This window comes from Anomaloglossus baeobatrachus, chromosome 11, assembly GCF_048569485.1.
Source record: "Anomaloglossus baeobatrachus isolate aAnoBae1 chromosome 11, aAnoBae1.hap1, whole genome shotgun sequence".
Taxonomy (NCBI): Eukaryota; Metazoa; Chordata; class Amphibia; order Anura; family Aromobatidae; genus Anomaloglossus; species Anomaloglossus baeobatrachus.
The window spans coordinates 170,552,181-170,576,332 of NC_134363.1; the positions used below are offsets into that span (position 1 = coordinate 170,552,181).

The 24,152-nt window shown below is 47.9% G+C and overlaps 1 protein-coding gene across 1 annotated transcript in view; it reads left to right on the forward strand.

The window, feature by feature from the left end:
- The window catches only part of FXYD6 (FXYD domain containing ion transport regulator 6), a 98,025-nt gene extending 75,399 nt beyond the window's left edge, over positions 1-22,626 (forward strand). Inside the window, exons 9-13 of the mRNA XM_075327343.1 lie at positions 8,663-8,698; positions 11,926-12,000; positions 20,812-20,848; positions 20,953-21,012; positions 21,595-22,626. Of these exons, the coding sequence (XP_075183458.1) occupies positions 8,663-8,698; positions 11,926-12,000; positions 20,812-20,848; positions 20,953-20,974 (170 nt within the window). The 3' untranslated portion in view covers positions 20,975-21,012; positions 21,595-22,626. The remainder of the gene's footprint in view (positions 1-8,662; positions 8,699-11,925; positions 12,001-20,811; positions 20,849-20,952; positions 21,013-21,594) is intronic.
- Positions 22,627-24,152: the final 1,526 nt, after the last annotated feature.

The following is a 24,152-nucleotide window of genomic DNA, read 5'->3' on the forward strand; positions in this document are numbered from 1 at the left end:
AGAACTGTCTGTCAAGCATGACACACCCGTGACAAGGTGTTTTTATGTGAAGTCCCTATAAAGTCCTATGCTCCCCATGGTAACAGACTACAGACGGGTCCTGTGTAGTCAGATAATCCTGCAGTTCTGCACTTTTCACTACCGAATAAGGATCATCTCTCTCCTTAGTGTAATTTAAGATTTGTTTATCCCTTATCTCATATAATCTTGCTGTTCCAAGCTGTTTCCCCATCACCCTGGATTATTTCACCCTCTGCATCCTAGGTATCATTTCTTCTTTCTTTCCTCAAGCATCAATCTGTGTGTATTTTAGTGCCTCCACTGCATCGTGGACTGTTGTACTTACTGTGTGCCTATTGGCACAATCTTGAAGGGCTTTTTCCATAATTGTAATTTAATCTCCAATTCATATGATAAAGGATTACTGAAAAGTGTAGTCCAGTCTTGGGGTCCGAGTCTGCAATCACTCTGTGGAACTGCAGACTTGTGAGTCCTCACAGCGAGCAGTGTGCGCACTGTCAGGATTTTCCAATTAAAAACATGCAAAATTAGCCAGCTCACCTGTACATGGGCTTCCCTTCTATGGAGCACGGAATACATCCTGTCCGGTGTGGAAAGGGCAGGGTCTTCCAGTGTCGGCGCCGGGAGCAGGAGGGTGGACATGTGACCACAACAATGGGGTTTGTATAAATGCAGTCCTATTCCAACTAGCCATGCTCAGCCTTGCTCAATAGAAGGGAATTGAACGCAGCCAGACATGTGTAGTCAGAATGTAGCCGGAAGCATGCAAATCACACGACCACCTGCTCTCGGTGCTAGTGTAAGGTAAGAAGGTGGTCAGCATATGAAAATGTATAATGTTCCAGTGTAGCAAGATGGAAGAATGTGAGACTAGACTAGAGAAAATGTAGCAGAAGTAGAAATGTGTAAGTAGAAGCGACTGGTTAGGATGCTGGGCCGGGTACCTCGGCCATATCCCACAGCAGGGACACTATAAGTTAAGGAAAGGATTTGCCCCTGGGAGGAGCCTTGGAGGGATAAGTCCCTGAGACAGGAAAAGGGAAGAGGAGAAGAAGATGGCTGCCTAAGGAGGAAGGTGTGTGCTGGGGTTGGACCGGTCCCCGTGTAGGCAGGTCCCCATTGTCGGTGGGACTGCTGGGCGAATGTAGGGGTACACGGGACCCTGAGAATAGGAACAGTGTAGAGCTGGGACCCTAAGAATTGCGCAGGGCTAAGAAATGCAGCCGATAGAAGACGTTTCAGTGCAGAGCAGGAGTGCACAGAAAGAAAGGAAGAGAGCGAGAGGAAGTGTCATGATTCTTCTGTGCAGAGCATCTTGCCTTTGGAGATGCTCTGCTGTGCCTTCCTGAGTTACTGAGCTGGCAGTTTGATTGGCAGCACTGGAGTCCATGTTGGTGCTGATTACTCGGGTGTTCCACCTCTCTGATTTTACTCGGGTGTTCCACCTGCTCTGTAAAGAAGCTCAGGCTTCTTCACAGAGTATGCTCGCCTAGAACCTCACCAGTTGTATTCTCTGGTTCTGCAGTTGTGCTTTTGGCTTGTGTCTCTGCTAGTGTTCTGATCTTTGCTCTCTGATCTGGACAGTTATTTGACTCCTCTCTGTCCGCTCCCTGTTCCTGTCATGATCTCCTGGCTTTTGACCTCGGCCTGTTACCTGACCACGTCTCTGCTTTCTCCCTGAACTTATTACATGTTCTTTTGGATTTCTGACCCTCGCATATTGACCTGATTACGCTTCTGTTTACTCCTTGTGCTCGTTCGTGTCCTCCTGTTAGCAGACCCCGGCCTTCCTGGCTACTCTTCTACCCATACTTCCCGTAAGTAGTGGCTGCATCACAGGAAGGAGTTAAAGTTATTGTAACCTGTGTGAAGTAAAGTAGAAGTTACGGTTTTAAAGAAACCCTATTGTGTAGTTTTCTTTCTTAAAACGGAACCCGGAGCCCTAAGGGAACCAAAGTATCCCCTGCAATAAGTACATGCACCCCATACTTTGACGGGCCCTACAATCAGGGCCAGGGGGTTGCACCAAGACACAACACAGACCACAACTACAGCGCCCCCTGTCTTCACCTGTTACATTTGGCGTAGTCGGCAGGATCGAGGCCATACAGAGCGAAACATTGCTGGATGCGGGGAAGATGGAGTCACCATGTGTAAGTGACACATCGCTGGAATCAGGGTCTCTGTCCCTACATCATGCTGTTCTCGGATGGGGGAGCAAAAACCTGCTGACAGATTCCCTTTAATTTGAAAATAAAGGAGGAAGATGATATAAAATGGATACAAGACTCCAATAATAAGGGATAAAGCAAACTGACCTAACATAGACCCGACACGGAAACACGTAAGAATGAAGAGTGCATTCAGTGCATGATTTTTCAGGAGGCTTCTGACATCGGTTGTGTGAATAAGCCCTTAGGCTTGGAGGAAACAATGAGGACTTCTTCCCTCGACCTCTGCGTCTTCTTTGCCTCCATTGTCTGGAGCTTATAAGGTGCACTTGTATTTTTCCAGAACCTCTCCCCATTCTCCTCTATCCAAATCCAGCATCACTCGTGACTGGAAGAAATATTACTCCGGGGGTGGTTAATGTTTAATGAAGGCTGTCTTTGAATATTTGTCCTATCTGAGGAGTCACACCGGCCATTGTGCACTTGGACTGGTGAAGAGGAAGGGCGCAGTTGGGTGAGACCTGAGGCATGGCTAATGGTAAGATGAGATGCTGGAGCAATGTCCTGGTGAACCACAGGTATCCTGTGCTCCTGAAGAATGGTGTGACCAATAATACCCCCGAACCCTCATTATCAGCCCTTTATATATTCCCCAGGTGATGGATTTTTTTACTGTCCTCCATCTCTTATATACAATCTATAGAAATTGTATAAGTTCCCAGCTTCATAAAAAATGACGTCACTATTCGGCACCATCTACTGTAATATCAGATTGTGTTTTCTGGCACTGCCATACATTGCTACATTATTTAAGGCTGTATTCACATGACCATATTGTCATGAGGGGTCTTTATTTTTTGGCAAAAAAGTGGGAGAAAATCTTGATTAGAAATTATAGAAAAATTTAAGGAAAGGTCGGATGAACCTGCGGAGTAAATGGGTTTTTGGGCTGCGGAATAAATGGACTTTTTCGGCTGCGGGGTAAATGTGCTTTTTGGGCTACGGCGTAAATGGGCTTTTTGGGCTGCGGCGTAAATGGGCTTTTTGGGCTGCGGCGTAAATGGGCTTTTTGGGCTGCAGAGTAAATGGGCTTTTTGGGCTGCAGAGTAAATGGGCTTTTGCGCTGCGGAGTAAATGGGCTTTTTGGGCTGCGGAGTAAATGGGCTTTTTTGGCTGCGGAGTAAATGGGCTTTTTTGGCTGCGGAGTAAATGGGGTTTTTGGGCTGCAGAGTAAATGGGCTTTTTGGCTGCGGAGTAAATGGGCTTTTTGGGCTGCAGAGTAAATGGGGTTTTTGGGCTGCGGAGTAAATGGGCTTTTTGGGCTGCGGAGTAAATGGGCTTTTGGGCTGCGGAGTAAATGGGCTTTTGGGCTGCGGAGTAAATGGGCTTTTTGGGCTGTGGAGTAAATGGGCTTTTTGGGCTGCGGAGTAAATGGGCTTTTTGGGCTGCGGAGTAAATGGGCTTTCTTGGCTGCGGCGTAAATGGGCTTTTTTGGCTGCTGAGTAAATGGGCTTTTTGGGGTGTGGAGTAAATGGGCTTTTTGGGGTGCGGAGTAAATGGGCTTTTTGGGGTGCGGAGTAAATGGGCTTTTTGGGGTGTGGAGTAAATGGGCTTTTTGGGCTGCGGAGTAAATGGGCTTTTTGGGGTGTGGAGTAAATGGGCTTTTTGGGCTGCTTGGTAAATGGGTTTTTTTCGGCTGTGGAGTAAATGGGCTTTTTGTGCTGCAGAGTAAATGGGCTTTTTTGGCTGCGGAGTAAATGGGCTTTTGGGCTGCAGAGTATGTGGGCTTTTTGGGCTGTGGAGTAAATGGCCATTTTCAGCTGCGGAGTAAATGGGCTTTTCGGGCTGCGGAGTAAATGGGCTTTTTGGGCTGCGGAGTAAATGGGGTTTTTGGGCTGCAGAGTAAATGGGCTTTTCGGGCTGTGGAGTAATTGGGCTTTTCGGGCTGCGGAGTAATTGGGCTTTTCGGGCTGTGGAGTAATTGGGCTTTTTGGGCTGCGGAGTAAATGGGCTTTTTGGGCTGCAGAGTAAATGGGCTTTTTGGGCTGCAGAGTAAATGGGCTTTTTGGCTGCGGAGTAAATGGGCTTTTTCGGGGGAAAAATATAGATTTGACATAGTCATGGGAGCTTAGTTTAACTCAGCTCTGCTACATCTCTATATTCTGTAAAATGACATTAGTATTATATTTACAGTACATACGTGATTGGAAATTTTAGGCAAGGTTCCAAATAAGGGATTAAATTGGACAGGACGGTATGAAACCTGTATTTAGTCTATCTTATCATTTTTCCCAATATATTCTTGCACTCACAGTATTATGCAGCCATTTAGGAGCATATCCTCCCTTTCCTGTCTCCTTCTGTTGCTTCGGGCTTGTTCACACACTGCGTTTTTTGTATTTTATTTTTCAAAGCTAAAAAATACTGCAGTTTACAGTAACAGCAAAGTGAAGTAGATTTCTGAAATCTCCGGCACAAGATGCTTATTTTTTTCTGTGCAAATATGAACAAAAGAAGCATTTTTTTAAAATCTGCTCCGTCTTTCAATGTTTTTGTAGCATATTTTTCCCATTCAAATGAAAAGGGGAAAAAAAATAAAGATGCATCAAGAATGTGCTTCTTTTATGCAGCATTTCTCCTTCCAACACGTTGGGTTTATGATGCAAAACAATCTGCAGCAAACGCTCAACATGTGAACATGGCCGCTATGTGGACAGGTTGCGTTTTTTTTCTGCACAAAAAAGCAAGTTTTGGCAGGAAATAAGGTGCTGTAAAAAAACTGCGTTATCATGCTTCTTTTCATGATTTTTTATCTATTGAGATAGGAAAAACGCAGGAAAAAAAAAAAGAATTGACATGCTGCTACTTTTTCTGCAGCAAAATCTGCAAGGAAAAAAGAAGCAACGTGTGCACAGCACTTCAGGATTCTCATAGACTTTGCTGGGATGTTTTCTTTTCTTGCAGCGTTGATTAAAGTCTGCAAGGAAAAAAGAATGAAAAAAGCAACGTGCGCACAGAGCCTCACACTCTGAGGGTGCGTGCACATGATCAGGGAGTGCAATGTTTTGGACGTACTGCATCCAAAATACTGCGTTGTACAGTACAAGCACAGTGGATGGGATGTATTGAAATCTCCTGCCCTCTGTGCTTGTTTTCTCCGCAGCATAAACTGACCTGCGGCATGGCTTCCCGAGCCGCTGCATGTCAATTTATGCTGCAGCGACATGAGGGTTCTCCGCACAAAGTCCACAGCACCCTGAACCCTGGTCTTGCAGTCTCCATTAGAGAGCACTCGCGGCCCCATAGAGAGGACACGCTGCGTCTAGGGCGCAGCATGACCGGATCCTGTGCACCCAAACTTATGTTACAGAAAAAGAGAAAAAAATGAAGCAGCAGTTGATACATTATTTGTTGTTATATTTGTGTCTTTTGTTACATCAGTTTGTTGTACAAACATTACATTATGTTTGTAAATAAAACTAATGGAAAAGAGCGCGCAGCGTTGTGATGACTTCCCATGCAGCGTGATGACTCTCCAAAAAGAGCCAAGACAGTGAGGTTTTTTTTATATAGTTCTATGTGGTTTTTCTAGCGTGATGACTCTCCATCATTTGCTAAACTGCAACTTTATCTGAGGCCACGGGTTTATGACGATACATTATCACATACACATTGAACTTCTGCTTTATGGCCAGTCTGTTGCTTTTTATTGTATTGCAGACTTGGATAAAAAAATAATAATAATATATCAGATTTCCCGCTCCTTTATTTATAGGCAAATATACAACAACCAGTATGCATTTGTTACAATATGGTGGAAGTTTCCTTTTTTTAGCAGGTATACGTTGGTCTAGGGCTGGTATTTCTCCTTTGTACAGACCACTGGTGCAAGGAGACTTAGGAGGAGTTCACGTGTTCCATGTTTGGTGCAGATTTTATGCACGGATTTCGTATATTTTTTGCACTTTCAAAAACTCCACATCTGAACCGCCAAGTGGGTTTCCCATTGAAATGAATAGGAAGGGTTTTCCAAGTGCTTTCGAAGCGGTTTTGGAGGTGGAATTTGGAAAAGATAAGCCATGTGGAAGATACTTTGGTAGAGGTGCAGTGGTGCCATGTGCCAGCTGTGCAGTCTACGGTTATAACCCTCTCCCCAAACCTGTAGGGTTAGGGTTCACATACAGGGGCACAGCCAAGGTCGTTAACCTTTAGGCAGTGGTGTACCACCAATGGCGGCAGACCACCCGGCTGCTATGGGGCCCGTGAGTCAAAGAGGCTTGGTGCTGATGTCAGTGCCAGCAACGGAATACCCCCCTCCCCCTCGGCTCAACTGTATCGGCTTCCAGGATGCTGATGCAGTTGAAAGCAATGATGAAAGAGGGAAGACAACCGCTCCCCCTCAACAGTCTCCCTCGCCGTCTGATGTCTCAACACAGTGGGTGCGATGACGTCACTACAGCGCACCTGCTTTTACCGAGATGAGCAGAGCTGCTGACCTCTCACCACGGAGACCGGAGCAGCGGGGGAACGACGGGAAGCGCATATTTATTTATTTAAATTAGTGAGTACACTGGGGGCTATAGTACTATATGGATGACTATGGGGTGCATTATTCTATATGGATGACTATGGGGTGCATTATTCAATACGGATGACTATGGGGTGCATTATTCAATACGGATGACTATGGGGTGCATTATTCTATACGGATGACTATGGGGTGCATTATTCAATACGGATGACTAAGGGGTGCATTATTTACTATGGATGACTAAGGGGTGCATTATTCTATATGGATGACTATTGGGTGCATTATTCTATACTATGGGGTGCATTATTCTATACTATAGTGTGCATAATTCTATATGGAGGACTATGGGGTGCATAATTCTATATGGAGGACTATGGGGTGCATAATTCTATACGGATGACTATGGGGTGCATTATTCTATATGGAGGACTATGGGGTGCATAATTCTATACGGATGACTATGGGGTGCATTATTCAATACGGATGACTAAGGGGTGCATTATTTACTATGGATGACTAAGGGGTGCATTATTCTATATGGATGACTATGGGGTGCATTATTCTATTCGGATGACTATGAGTGCATTATTCTATATGGATGACTATGGGGTGCATTATTCTATTCGGATGACTATGAGTGCATTATTCTATACAGATGACTATGGGGTGCATTATTATATATGGATGACTATGGGGTGCATTATTCTATACAGATGACTATGGGGTGCATTATTATATATGGATGACTATGGGTGCATTATCCTATACAGATGACTATGGGGTGCATTATTCTATATGGATGACTATGGGGCGCATTCTATATGGATGACTATGGGGTGCATTATTCTATATGGATGACTATGGTATGTGCATTATTCTATACGGAGGACTATGGGGTGAATTATACTATATGGAGGACTATGGGGGGCCCATTATATCACATGTAAGGCTTTGTGGAGTCCATTATACTATTTGGAAGACTATGAGGGAGCCTTTATACTTTATGTAGTGATATTTGATGGCCATTATACTGTATAGAAGCAATTATACAGTGTGAAGGATTGTGTAGGGTCCATCACACTGTGCAGAGGGCAGTGTGGGGCCATTATACAGTGTGCACAGGTGTGGAGGCCATTATACTGCATGGAGGGCTATGTGGGGGTCACAGTTGAGGAATCATACTGTGTTGAGGTCACCATACTTTCTGGGGTAGTTGAGGGGTGTGTGTGGAGGGTCTTCCTGGGGGGGCATCATATAGTGTTTATGGGGCACTTTAGTTGGCGTCACACTTTATGTGGCAATTAAAGCGGTTTATAGGGGCTTCAGGAGGAGGACGATTACTTTGTAAAGGTAGATAAGTTGTGAGAGATGCTCTTTTGTGACCCAGGCAATTTTTTTTTTCGGTGGGGGGGTGTCCAATTAGAATTTTTGCTCTGAAACAAAAGAGTGTTTGTATCATTGATATCCGGAGTTCTGCAGGGTTCCCTCCTTATAGGAAATCATAACTGCAGCTCCGCGCTCCGTCACTCCAGATCCTCGGTGTCCGCCAGTTGTGGTGGTTTATAGGTTACCAGGGTTTTTCCGCTCAGTTACCCTATAACCGGTCTGTAATGCACTAATTAACCATGTCCTGACCTGCGCCCTATGTACGAGCCTCCTGTCTTGTAAATGGACGAGCGCTGAGCAAACAGAAATAAAGCCCATCTGCACCAGATATAAAGGATAAGGACACAATGTGTCATATATATTATGAAGGCAATGATCTGCAAGAGATGGCGGTGCAGGTACTTAGCGGAGGGTAAACAGACATTATCTCTGTGGACTGTACATTAGTTCCCTCTCGCGTCGGCGCTGCGACACCTTAACAGCAGCTGATGGCGGTTTCCTTTTTTTTTCCATCATAATTGTTATTGCATTTCCTTTTTCTTTTTATTTGCAGATTTGGCAGGAGATACGTCAGAAAGGTTCTTGTATGGTGAGTACTTGTCAGGACCCGATAGTGACAGTATACAGAACACCCAATAATGACTGTAAACAGGAGACCAGATAGTGACCGTATACAGGAGACCAGATAGTGACCGTATAAAGGAGACCAGATAGTGACCGTAAACAGGAGACCAGATAGTGACCGTATACAGGAGACCAGATAGTGACCGTATACAGGAGACCAGATAGTGACCGTATACAGGAGACCAGATGGTGACTGTAAACAGGAGACCAGATAGTGACCGTATACATGAGAACAAATAGTGACCGTAAACAGGAGATCAGATAGTGACCGTATACAGGAGACCAGATAGTGACAATATTCAGAAGACCAGATAGTGACCGTAAACAGGAGACCCGATAGTGACCATATACAGGAGACCAGATAGTGACCGTATACAGGAGACCAGATAGTGACTGTAAGCAGGAGACCAGATAGTGACCGTATACAGGAGACCAGATAGTGACCGTATACAGGAGACCAGATAGTGACCGTATACAGGAGACCAGATAGTGACAGTATACAGAACACCCAATAATGACTGTAAACAGGAGACCAGATAGTGACCGTAAACAGGAGACCAGATAGTGACCGTATACAGGAGCCCAGATAGTGACCGTATACAGGAGACCAGATAGTGACCGTAAACAGGAGACCAGATAGTGACCGTATACAGGAGACCAGATAGTGACCGTATACAGGAGACCAGATAGTGACCGTATACAGGAGACCAGATAGTGACCGTAAACAGGAGACCAGATAGTGACCGTATACAGGAGACCAGATAGTGACCGTATACAGGAGACCAGATAGTGACCGTATACAGGAGACCAGATAGTGACCGTATACAGGAGACCAGATAGTGACCGTATACAGGAGACCAGATAGTGACCGTATACAGGAGACCAGATAGTGACCGTATACAGGAGACCAGATAGTGACCGTATACAGGAGACCAGATAGTGACCGTATACAGGAGACCAGATAGTGACCGTAAACAGGAGACCAGATAGTGACCGTATACAGGAGACCAGATAGTGACCGTATACAGGAGACCAGATAGTGACCGTATACAGGAGACCAGATAGTGACCGTAAACAGGAGACCAGATAGTGACCGTATACAGGAGACCAAATAGTGACCGTATACAGGAGACCAGATAGTGACCGTATACAGGAGACCAGATAGTGACCGTAAACAGGAGACCAGATAGTGACCGTATACAGGAGACCAGATAGTGACCGTATACAGGAGACCAGATAGTGACCGTATACAGGAGACCAGATAGTGACCGTAAACAGGAGACCAGATAGTGATCGTATACAGGAGACCAAATAGTGACCGTATACAGGAGACCAGATAGTGACCGTATACAGGAGACCAGATAGTGACCGTAAACAGGAGACCAGATAGTGACCGTATACAGGAGACCAGATAGTGACCGTATACAGGAGACCAGATAGTGACCGTATACAGGAGACCAGATAGTGACCGTATACAGGAGACCAGATAGTGATCGTATACAGGAGACCAAATAGTGACCGTATACAGGAGACCAGATAGTGACCGTATACAGGAGACCAGATAGTGACCGTAAACAGGAGACCAGATAGTGACCGTATACAGGAGACCAGATAGTGACCGTATACAGGAGACCAGATAGTGACCGTATACAGGAGACCAGATAGTGACAGTATACAGAACACCCAATAATGACTGTAAACAGGAGACCAGATAGTGACCGTAAACAGGAGACCAGATAGTGACCGTATACAGGAGCCCAGATAGTGACCGTATACAGGAGACCAGATAGTGACCGTAAACAGGAGACCAGATAGTGACCGTATACAGGAGACCAGATAGTGACCGTATACAGGAGACCAGATAGTGACCGTATACAGGAGACCAGATAGTGACCGTAAACAGGAGACCAGATAGTGACCGTATACAGGAGACCAGATAGTGACCGTATACAGGAGACCAGATAGTGACCGTAAACAGGAGACCAGATAGTGACCGTATACAGGAGACCAGATAGTGACCGTATACAGGAGACCAGATAGTGACCGTAAACAGGAGACCAGATAGTGACCGTATACAGGAGACCAGATAGTGACCGTGTACAGGAGACCAGATAGTGACCATATTCAGGAGACCAGATAGTGACCGTAAACAGGAGACCCAATAGTGACCGTATACAGGAGACCAAATAGTGACCGTATACAGGAGACCAGATAGTGACCGTATACAGGAGACCAGATAGTGACCGTAAACAGGAGACCAGATAGTGACCGTAAACAGGAGACCAGATAGTGACCGTAAACAGGAGACCAGATAGTGACCGTAAACAGGAGACCAGATAGTGACCGTAAACAGGAGACCAGATAGTGACCGTAAACAGGAGACCAGATAGTGACCGTATACAGGAGACCAGATAGTGGCAGTATACAGGAGACCAGATAGTGACAGTATACAGGAGACCAGATAGTGACAGTATACAGGAGACCAGATAGTGACTGTATACAGGAGACCAGATAGTGACCGTATACAGAAGGCCAGATAGTGACAGTATACAGGAGACCAGATAGTGACCGTATACAGAAGACCAGATAGTGACAGTATACAGAAGACCAGATAGTGACCGTATACAGGAGACCAGATAGTGACCGTATACAGGAGACCAGATAGTGACCGTAAACAGGAGACCAGATAGTGACCGTATACAGGAGACCAGATAGTGACCGTATACAGGAGACCAGACAGTGACCGTATACAGGAGACCAGATAGTGACCGTATACAGGAGACCAGATAGTGACCATATTCAGGAGACCAGATAGTGACCGTAAACAGGAGACCCAATAGTGACCGTATACAGGAGACCAAATAGTGACCGTATACAGGAGACCAGATAGTGACCGTATACAGGAGACCAGATAGTGACCGTAAACAGGAGACCAGATAGTGACCGTAAACAGGAGACCAGATAGTGACCGTAAACAGGAGACCAGATAGTGACCGTAAACAGGAGACCAGATAGTGACCGTAAACAGGAGACCAGATAGTGACCGTAAACAGGAGACCAGATAGTGACCTTAAACAGGAGACCAGATAGTGACAGTATACATGAGACCAGATAGTGACCATATACACAACTGTCGTATCACTGTTATCGATGCAACATGCAAACTTTTTGTGATTTTTATTATATCCGCAGATTATGAGACTGTCCGGCGCGGAGGCCTCATCTTTGCAGCCGTAGCGTTTGTAGTGGGGTTGCTGGTGATCTTCAGTGAGTATCTGCCTATGGACACATAATCTCCATAATCAGAGAATAATCCCCAGGAATCTGATGTACGGCTCAGAAGAATAATCTAATATATAAAGCTGAGTGTATGTATGTACAGTGTGTGTGTGTGTGTGTGTGTGTGTGTGTGTGTGTGTGTCCGCCAAAGGAATCTGCACAGTTGCATTTACAATCACAAAATTTTGCACAGACCCCCCATGTGACTCAGGGAACGTCATAGACTATGTTTTGAGGGGAAAATTTAACCCTGCACTTTACAGCTATTCAACAAAAAACCTGTCTCCATTAAAGTGAATGGAGCTGGGAGCTACAGGTCATTAATAGGAGCTGTGATTGGTTGCTATAGGAACAAAAGACATTCTTAGTATAAGAACCTTATGTGTGAGGTAATAAGATGTCGGTGGAGAGATGGATAGAGAGACACAGATGCACAAAGACAAAAACAGAAAGAGACAGACACACAGAGACACACACAGTGAGACAGAGACAGAAACATACAGAGAAAGACAGAAACACACACACAAGACACAGACAGCAACACACACCAACATACACAGAGACAGAAACAGAGACACACACAGTGAGACACACAGATGCAGAGACACAGAGACAAACACACAAAGACACACACAGAAACACAGACAGTCACACACAGACAGACATAATGAGGCACGGAGACAGACACACAGAGACATATAGAGATAGACAGAGACACACAGAGACAGACAAAGACACACAGAGACAGACACACACAGAGACAGACACACACAGAGACAGACACACAGAGACAGGCACACACAGAGACAAGCACACAAAGAGACAGACACACACAGAGACAGACACACACAGAGACAGGCACACACAGAGACAGGCACACACAGAGACAGGCACACACAGAGACAAGCACACAAAGAGACAGACACACAGAGACATATAGAGAAAGACAGAGACACACAGAGACAGACAAAGACGCACAGAGACAGACACACAGAGAGACAGACACACAGAGACATATAGAGAAAGACAGAGACACACAGAGACAGACAAAGACGCACAGAGACAGACACACAGAGAGACAGACACACAGAGAGACAGACACACAGAGAGACAGACACACAGAGACAGACACACAGAGACAGACACACAGAGAGACAGACACACAGAGACATATAGAGAAAGACAGAGACACACAGAGACAGACAAAGATGCACAGAGACAGACACACAGAGAGACAGACACACAGAGAGACAGACACACAGAGACAGACACAAATAAAGAGAGAGAAATAGAGGCAGACAGATACAGAGAGTGAGACAAGCAGACAGAGAGGGAAAGTGAGAGACAGTTACTATCCCGGACAACGCCGGGTACTACAGCTAGTTGTATACAATTGTATCCACATCACACTGATGATATAACGCATCTCATCTTCATTATTAGTTCATGGTTGAAGTTAATCTCGTACTGAGCACCCGAGCATGGTAGTGCCCGCTCATCACTAGTTACCAGTACTGAGCACCCGAGCATGGTAGTGCCCGCTCATCACTAGTTACCAGTACTGAGCACCCGAGCATGGTAGTGCCCGCTCATCACTAGTTACCAGTACTGAGCACCCGAGCATGGTAGTGCCCGCTCATCACTAGTTACCAGTACTGAGCACCCGAGCATGGTAGTGCCCGCTCATCACTAGTTACGAGTACTGAGCACCTGAGCATGGTAGTGCCCGCTCATCACTAGTTACGAGTACTGAGTACCTGAGCATGGTAGTGCCCGCTCATCACTAGTTACCAGTACTGAGCACCCGAGCATGATAGTGCCCGCTCATCACTAGTTACCAGTACTGAGCACCCGAGCATGGTAGTGCCCGCTCATCACTAGTTACCAGTACTGAGCACCCGAGCATGGTAGTGCCCGCTCATCACTAGTTACCAGTACTGAGCACCTGAGCATGGTAGTGCCCGCTCATCACTAGTTACGAGTACTGAGCACCCGAGCATGGTAGTGCTCGCTCATCACTAGTTACCAGTACTGAGCACCTGAGCATGGTAGTGCCCGCTCATCACTAGTTACCAGTACTGAGCACCCGAGCATGGTAGTGCCCGCTCATCACTAGTTACCAGTACTGAGCACCCGAGCATGGTAGTGCCCGCTCATCACTAGTTACGAGTACTGAGCACCTGAGCATGGTAGTGCCCGCTCATCACTAGTTACGAGTACTGAGCACCTGAGCATGGTAGTGCCCGCTCATCACTAGTTACCAGTACTGAGCACCCGAGCATGGTAGTGCCCGCTCATCACTAGTTACCAGTACTGAGCACCCGAGCATGGTAGTGCCCGCTCATCACTAGTTACCAGTACTGAGCACCCGAGCATGGTAGTGCCCGCTCATCACTAGTTACGAGTACTGAGCACCTGAGCATGGTAGTGCCCGCTCATCACTAGTTACGAGTACTGAGCACCTGAGCATGGTAGTGCCCGCTCATCACTAGTTACCAGTACTGAGCACCCGAGCATGGTAGTGCCCGCTCATCACTAGTTACCAGTACTGAGCACCCGAGCATGGTAGTGCCCGCTCATCACTAGTTACGAGTACTGAGCACCTGAGCATGGTAGTGCCCGCTCATCACTAGTTACGAGTACTGAGCACCTGAGCATGGTAGTGCCCGCTCATCACTAGTTACCAGTACTGAGCACCCGAGCATGGTAGTGCCCGCTCATCACTAGTTACCAGTACTGAGCACCCGAGCATGGTAGTGCCCGCTCATCACTAGTTACGAGTACTGAGCACCTGAGCATGGTAGTGCCCGCTCATCACTAGTTACCAGTACTGAGCACCCGAGCATGGTAGTGCCCGCTCATCACTAGTTACCAGTACTGAGCACCCGAGCATGGTAGTGCCCGCTCATCACTAGTTACGAGTACTGAGCACCTGAGCATGGTAGTGCCCGCCCATCACTAGTTACCAGTACTGAGCACCCGAGCATGGTAGTGCCCGCTCATCACTAGTTACCAGTACTGAGCACCCGAGCATGGTAGTGCCCGCTCATCACTAGTTACGAGTACTGAGCACCTGAGCATGGTAGTGCCCGCTCATCACTAGTTACCAGTACTGAGCACCCGAGCATGGTAGTGCCCGCTCATCACTAGTTACCAGTACTGAGCACCCGAGCATGGTAGTGCCCGCTCATCACTAGTTACGAGTACTGAGCACCTGAGCATGGTAGTGCCCGCTCATCACTAGTTACCAGTACTGAGCACCCAAGCATGGTAGTGCCCGCTCATCACTAGTTACGAGTACTGGACACCCGAGCATGGTAGTGCCCGCTCATCACTAGTTACGAGTACTGAGCACCTGAGCATGGTAGTGCCCGCTCATCACTAGTTACCAGTACTGAGCACCTGAGCATGGTAGTGCCCGCTCATCACTAGTTACCAGTACTGAGCACCCGAGCATGGTAGTGCCCGCTCATCACTAGTTACCAGTACTGAGCACCCGAGCATGGTAGTGCCCGCTCATCACTAGTTACCAGTACTGAGCACCCGAGCATGGTAGTGCCCGCTCATCACTAGTTACAAGGACTGAGCACCCGAGCATGGTAGTGCCCGCTCATCACTAGTTACCAGTACTGAGCACCTGAGCATGGTAGTGCCCGCTCATCACTAGTTAAAAGGACTGAGCACCCGAGCATGGTAGTGCCCGCTCATCACTAGTTACAAGGACTGAGCACCCGAGCATGGTAGTGCCCGCTCATCACTAGTTACCAGTACTGAGCACCTGAGCATGGTAGTGCCCGCTCATCACTAGTTACCAGTACTGAGCACCCGAGCATGGTAGTGCCCGCTCATCACTAGTTACAAGGACTGAGCACCCGAGCATGGTAGTGCCCGCTCATCACTAGTTACGAGTACTGAGCACCAGAGCATGGTAGTGCCCGCTCATCACTAGTTACGAGTATTGAGAACCCGAGCATGGTAGTGCCCGCTCATCACTAGTTACCAGTACTGAGCACCTGAGCATGGTAGTGCCCGCTCATCACTAGTTACGAGTACAGAGCACCCAAGCATGGTAGTGCCCGCTCATCACTAGTTACGAGTATTGAGCACCCGAGCATGGTAGTGCCCGCTCATCACTAGTTATGAGTACAGAGCACCCGAGCATGGTAGTGCCCACTCATTACTAGTTACGAGTACAGAGCACCCGAGCATGGTAGTGCCCACTCATCACTAGTTACCAGTACAGAGCACCCGAGCATGGTAGTGCCCGCTCATCACTAGTTACCAGTACTGAGCACCAGAGCATGGTAGTGCCCACTCATCACTAGTTACGAGTACTGAGCACCCGAGCATGGTAGTGCCCACTTATCACTAGTTACCAGTACTGAGCACCCGAGCATGGTAGTGCCCGCTCATCACTAGTTACCAGTACAGAGCACCCGAGCATGGTAGTGCCCGCTCATCACTAGTTACCAGTACTGAGCACCAGAGCATGGTAGTGCCCACTCATCACTAGTTACCAGTACTGAGCACCTGAGCATGGTAGTACTCACTCATCACTAGTTACCAGTACTGAGCACCCGAGCATGGTAGTGCCCGCTCGTCACTAGATACCAGTACTGAGCACCCGAGCATGGTAGTGCTCACTCATCACTAGTTACCAGTACTGAGCACCTGAGCATGGTAGTGCTCACTCATCACTAGTTACCAGTACTGAGCACCTGAGCATGGTAGTGCCCGCTCATCACTAGTTACCAGTACTGAGCACCCGAGCATGGTAGTGCTCACTCATCACTAGTTACCAGTACTGAGCACCCGAGCATGGTAGTGCCCGCTCATCACTAGATACCAGTACTGAGCACCCGAGCATGGTAGTGCCCGCTCATCACTAGTTACCAGTACTGAGCACCCGAGCATGGTAGTGCCCGCTCATCACTAGTTACCAGTACTGAGCACCCGAGCATGGTAGTGCCCACTCATCACTAGTTACCAGTACTGAGCACCCGAGCATGGTAGTGCCCACTCATCACTAGTTACCAGTACTGAGCACCCGAGCATGGTAGTGCCCGCTCATCACTAGTTACCAGTACTGAGCACCCGAGCATGGTAGTGCCCGCTCATCACTAGTTACCAGTACTGAGCACCCGAGCATGGTAGTGCCCGCTCATCACTAGTTACGAGTACTGAGCACCTGAGCATGGTAGTGCCCGCTCATCACTAGTTACGAGTACTGAGCACCTGAGCATGGTAGTGCCCGCTCATCACTAGTTACCAGTACTGAGCACCCGAGCATGGTAGTGCCCGCTCATCACTAGTTACCAGTACTGAGCACCCGAGCATGGTAGTGCCCGCTCATCACTAGTTACGAGTACTGAGCACCTGAGCATGGTAGTGCCCGCTCATCACTAGTTACGAGTACTGAGCACCTGAGCATGGTAGTGCCCGCTCATCACTAGTTACCAGTACTGAGCACCCGAGCATGGTAGTGCCCGCTCATCACTAGTTACCAGTACTGAGCACCCGAGCATGGTAGTGCCCGCTCATCACTAGTTACGAGTACTGAGCACCTGAGCATGGTAGTGCCCGCTCATCACTAGTTACCAGTACTGAGCACCCGAGCATGGTAGTGCCCGCTCATCACTAGTTACGAGTACTGAGCACCTGAGCATGGTAGTGCCCGCTCATCACTAGTTACCAGTACTGAGCACCCGAGCATGGTAGTGCCCGCTCATCACTAGTTACCAGTACTGAGCACCCGAGCATGGTAGTGCCCGCTCATCACTAGTTACGAGTACTGAGCACCTGAGCATGGTAGTGCCCGCTCATCACTAGTTACCAGTACTGAGCACCCAAGCATGGTAGTGCCCGCTCATCACTAGTTACGAGTACTGGACACCTGAGCATGGTAGTGCCCGCTCATCACTAGTTACGAGTACTGAGCACCTGAGCATGGTAGTGCCCGCTCATCACTAGTTACCAGTACTGAGCACCTGAGCATGGTAGTGCCCGCTCATCACTAGTTACCAGTACTGAGCACCCGAGCATGGTAGTGCTCGCTCATCACTAGTTACGAGTACTGAGCACCTGAGCATGGTAGTGCCCGCTCATCACTAGTTACCAGTACTGAGCACCCGAGCATGGTAGTGCCCGCTCATCACTAGTTACCAGTACTGAGCACCTGAGCATGGTAGTGCCCGCTCATCACTAGTTACCAGTACTGAGCACCCGAGCATGGAAGTGCCCGCTCATCCCTAGTTACTAGTACTGAGCACCCGAGCATGGTAGTGCCCGCTCATCACTAGTTACAAGTACTGAGCACCTGAGCATGGTAGTGTCCACTCATCACTAGTTACAAGTACTGAGCACCTGAGCATGGTAGTGCCCGCTCATCTCTAGTTACTAGTACTGAGCACCCGAGCATGGTAGTGCCCGCTCATCACTAGTTACAAGTACTGAGCACCTGAGCATGGTAGTGTCCACTCATCACTAGTTACAAGTACTGAGCACCTGAGCATGGTAGTGCCCGCTCATCACTAGTTACGAGTACAGAGCACCCGAGCATGGTAGTGTCCGCTCATCACTAGTTACCAGTACTGAGCACCCGAGCATGGTAGTGCCCGCTCATCACTAGTTACGAGTACTGAGCACCCGAGCATGGTAGTGCCCGCTCATCTCTAGTTACGAGTACTGAGCACCCGAGCATGGTAGTGCCCGCTCATCACTAGTTACCAGTACTGAGCACCCGAGCATGGTAGTGCCCGCTCATCACTAGTTACCAGTACAGAGCACCCGAGCATGGTAGTGCCCGCTCATCACTAGTTACCAGTACTGAGCACCCGAGCATGGTAGTGCCCACTCATCACTAGTTACGAGTACTGAGCACCTGAGCATGGTAGTGCCCGCTCATCACTAGCTACAAGGACTGAGCACCCGAGCATGGTAGTGCCCGCTCATCACTAGTTACCAGTACTGAGCACCCGACCATGGTAGTGCCCGCTCATCACTAGTTACGAGTACTGAGCACCCGAGAATGGTAGTGCCCGCTCATCACTAGTTACCAGTGTGACGGGGTGTACATCAGAGCAAAGAGAGACAACAGGCCGACACCTAATTCACGGGCCTTTGTTTGTAGACTCGCCACAGTCCAGTTCCTGTATCCTGAGGTTCTGGTTTCAGACGTCGATTGGCTGTTGTCCTCCATTTCTTCTGCTCTGATCCCACTGCTGTAAAGAACAATGACTATTCCTTCACTGGCCAATGCAATTACAGATTAGATACACAACTCTGGAAAGAAGAGGACAGGCTATTTACATAATCACATTAGATGCCAAGACTACAATTGTATGAGAGAGACACATTGAGACCAGCAGCTCCCCCAAGAAAATACATGAATTACAACTAATACAACCAGGGAAACATACATATCATGACATAGTATCACAGCATATACAGTGAGAGGGTAAATTACATCTTCACAACCAGTACTGAGCACCCGAGCATGGTAGTGCCCGCTCATCACTAGTTACCAGTACTGAGCACCCGAGCATGGTAGTGACCGCTCATCACTAGTTACCAGTACTGAGCACCCGAGCATGGTAGTGCCCGCTCATCACTAGTTACCAGTACTGAGCACCCGACCATGGTAGTGCTCGCTCATCACTAGTTACCAGTACTGAGCACCCGAGCATGGTAGTGCCCGCTCATCACTAGTTACGAGTACTGAGCACCCGAGCATGGTAGTGCCCGCTCATCACTAGTTACCAGTACTGAGCACCCGAGCATGGTAGTGCCCGCTCATCACTAGTTACCAGTACTGAGCACCTGAGCATGGTAGTGCCCGCTCATCACTAGTTACGAGTACTGAGCACCCGAGCATGGTAGTGCCCGCTCATCACTAGTTACCAGTACTGAGCACCCGAGCATGGTAGTGCCCGCTCATCACTAGTTACCAGTACTGAGCACCCGAGCATGGTAGTGCCCGCTCATCACTAGTTACCAGTACTGAGCACCCGAGCATGGTAGTGCCCGCTCATCACTAGTTACCAGTACTGAGCACCCGAGCATGGTAGTGCCCGCTCATCACTAGTTACCAGTACTGAGCACCTGAGCATGGTAGTGCCCGCTCATCACTAGTTACGAGTACTGAGCACCCGAGCATGGTAGTGCCCGCTCATCACTAGTTACCAGTACTGAGCACCCGAGCATGGTAGTGCCCACTCATCACTAGTTACCAGTACTGAGCACCCGAGCATGGTAGTGCTCACTCATCACTAGTTACAAGTACTGAGCACCCGAGCATGGTAGTGCCCGCTCATCACTAGTTACCAGTACTGAGCACCCGAGCATGGTATTGCCCACTCATCACTAGTTACCAGTACTGAGCACCCGAGCATGGTAGTGCCCGCTCATCACTAGTTACCAGTACTGAGCACCCGAGCATGGTAGTGTCCGCTCATCACTAGTTACCAGTACTGAGCACCCGAGCATGGTAGTGTCCGCTCATCACTGGTTATGAGCTGTGGTCAGCTGCTTTTTGACTTTCCTGTGACTGTGTGTGACGGGAGCTGTGTGTGATGGGGGCTGGCTGAGTCATATTAAAGGGCTTGTCCGATGAAAACAAGTTATTATCACTTATCCATAGGATAGATGTTAATTTATATATTAGAGCGGTCCACCTCTGGGCTTTACACTGATTGGCAGAATGTGGAGCATGACACAGGTTACCTGGATGAAGATCTGTTGTATATATGGACGTATACACACATCTACGTCCTTCCAATTCCAACATATTGTCTCTTGTAGGTGGCAGATTCCGATGTGGAAGGAAAAAGCAGCTCGGGTAGGTTTTTAAATCTCGGCTCTATTATTTGGCATATTGCAGTGCACAAACATGACCAGCAGGTGGCAGTCTTTTCACATCATTTTTCCTTTTGCGCCCAAAAGAGCCATGACTGATGATTTGTGATCATAAGGACAGGATATCACATCCATTCTCTATAGAAGGTAATTACACACTTTACAATACTGGAAATGTAAATATATGAGAAAACCACACTTGTGGCCATTTTTTAAAGAATATTCATCAAAATTTTACAATGTTATAATCAGTTGCCGCAATGAGAGACTCTGCACAACCCCTTTAAAGAAGATCTGTTACTTGCCAGAAATAATTTATTTTTGTCCGGTGTAAATGCCGCAGTTCTCCTGAATCCGGCGCTGTTTTTCTTTTCTTCCTGCGACTCTCCGTTCCTGAGATATGGCCCCTTTTATCCCTTGACATAAAACTTGGCTTGTTAGACAAGTGGGCGTGGTACTCAACTCTTCTCTTGAAGACCACCCCCACTTGGCTGAAAGCACATGGTTTATACCCAGGGAAGAAAGTGTGATATCTCAGGAACGGAGAGGCGCAGGAACAATAGAAAAACAGCGCCGGATTCAGGAGAACAGCGGCGTTTATACTAGGTACATAAAATATATATATTTAGGGAAAGTGACACGTCCTCTGTAAGTCGAATTAAAAGCTGGAGAGTGGTTGTTATACAAAATGGATTCCATATTAACTCATCTATGGATTATCTCTCATAGGGAGCCAGATCTGGACCAATGGACACCACCTAACTGTACCGACGTCTTCTGAATTGTACTGCCCCCATCCACTTTGGTGATATCCTACGATACATATTTAAAATGTGCTCAGATATAAGAAGACTCATCCCACTCCACTGCTGAACAAATGTGTAAAATATTTCTGTATTAAGCTTGATAATGAGCAGATTTAAAGGGGTTCAGTGACATTAGAAAAACGTGACTGCTTTCTTCTGGAAACAGCGCCTCTCTCGTCAGTGGCAATGTCGGGTACTGCAGCCAAAGTTAACTGAAATACTGTGTAGATAAATCTAGTATTGTATTTGGACTGGAAGCCGCCATGTTTTTCACATTTCATACAATCCCTTTAAGGAGGATCAGGAGAGCAGTATATGCCCACCCTGGATGATGGGTATAATATCTGCTGCATGCTTATCGAATGCACCTCTGACAACCCTGTGATCTGCTCTTTTTTGATGCAATGACATCATTGTGCTGCCTAACAGGTGCGATGCAGGGGGCCGCTCATGGATTCCGGCTTCACCGCTGCTTTAGTCAATTGTGTCCGAATTTTAAGAACCTGGAGGCAATTGAATAAACCTGCAGAGCTGTAGGAAGGCTCCCTGCCTAATGCCCCGTGCCGCCATTTTTAACTAGGTGAGGGGTCTCAGTGGCATCTTATCCTTAAAAACAGACGTAAATATGAAATGACCGGTGACAATAAATTTTATGGATAAGACCCTTATTTACGGGTAATTTTTGCATTTTTGGAGGAAATTAGTTTAACCCCTGCAGTATTACTCTATCATCACCTTTTATAGTATTTCATCCTTTTATCTCTGCACGTGGCACCTCCCCTCTATTTGCATGGTCGTCCTCGGAAAGTAAATTTATACACTATGTATGTCCGTGTACACAATACAGCCCTCATTCCTCTCATTTCTTTGGATGGATCCAACTCTGCGCAGAATTATCTGAAATCTTTGTGTATTTACTGTATTATTAAAGTAGAATAAATTGTCAGGATAGCCATATCTGCTTGTATATAAAGACTCAATGGATCCTCCACTGCTCACACTCCATCCATGGGGGCTACAATGCATCCTCTGCTGCCTGCGCTCCATCCATGGGGGCTACAATGGATTGTCCGCTGCCTGTGCTCCATCCATGGGGGCTACAATGCATCCTCTGCTGCCTGCGCTCCATCCATGGTGGCTACAATGAATCCTCCTCTGCCTGTACTCCATCCATGGGGGCTACAATGCATCCTCTGCTGCCTGCGCTCCATCCATGGGGGCTACAATGCATCCTCTGCTGCCTGCGCTCCATCCATGGGGGCTACAATGCATCCTCTGCTGCCTGCGCTCCATCCATGGGGGCTACAATGCATCCTTTGCTACCTGCGCTCCATCCATGGTGGCTACAATGCATCCTCTTCTGCCTGCGCTCCATCCATGGTGGCTACAATGAATCCTCTTCTGCCTGTGCTCCATCCATGGTGGCTACAATGCATCCTCTGCTGCCTGCGCTCCATGCTTGGTGGCTACAATGCATCCTCTGCTGCCTGCGCTGCATCCATGGGGCTACAATGGATTGTCTGCTGCCTGCGCTCCATCCATGGGGGCTACAATGCATCCTCTTCTGCCTGCGCTCCATCCATGGTGGCTACAAGGAATCCTCCTCTGCCTGTGCTCCATCCATGGGGGCTACAATGCATCCTCTACTGCCTGCGCTCCATCCATGGTGGCTACAATGAATCCTCCTCTGCCTGTGCTCCATCCATGGGGGCTACAATGCATCCTCTGCTGCCTGCGCTCCATGCATGGTGGCTACAATGTATCCTCTGCTGCCTGCGCTGCATCCATGGGGCTACAATGGATTGTCTGCTGCCTGCGCTCCATCCATGGGGGCTACAATGCATCCTCTGCTGCCTGCGCTCCATCCATGGTGGCTACAATGAATCCTCCTCTGCCTGTGCTCCATCCATGGGGGCTACAATGCATCCTCTGCTGCCTGCGCTCTATCCATGGTGGCTACAATGCATCCTCTGCTGCCTGCGCTCTATCCATGGTGGCTACAATGCATCCTCTGCTGCCTACGCTCCATGTATGGTGGCTACAATGCATCCTCTGCTGCCTGTGCTCCATGTATGGTGGCTACAATGGATCCTCCTTTGCTGCCTACGCTCCATGTAGGTGGCTACAATGGATCCTCCTGTGCTTGTGCTCCATCCATGGTGGGTACAATGGATCCTCCACTGCCTGCGCTCTATCCATGGTGGCTACAATGGATCCTCCGCTGCCTGCGTTCCATCCATGGTGGCTACAATGGATCCTCCTCTGCCTGCGCTCCAGACATGGTGGCTACAATGGATCCTCCTCTGCCTGCGCTCCAGACATGGTGGCTACAATCGATCCTCCTCTGCCTGCGCTCCATCCATGGCGGCTAGCATATGCTCTTTGTTATGGACACTTGCTGATCATTTATCATTTATGTATCACCTGTGTTATACATTGATGGGTTAGATATTACTCTTTTATATTCTGCAATACCGCACA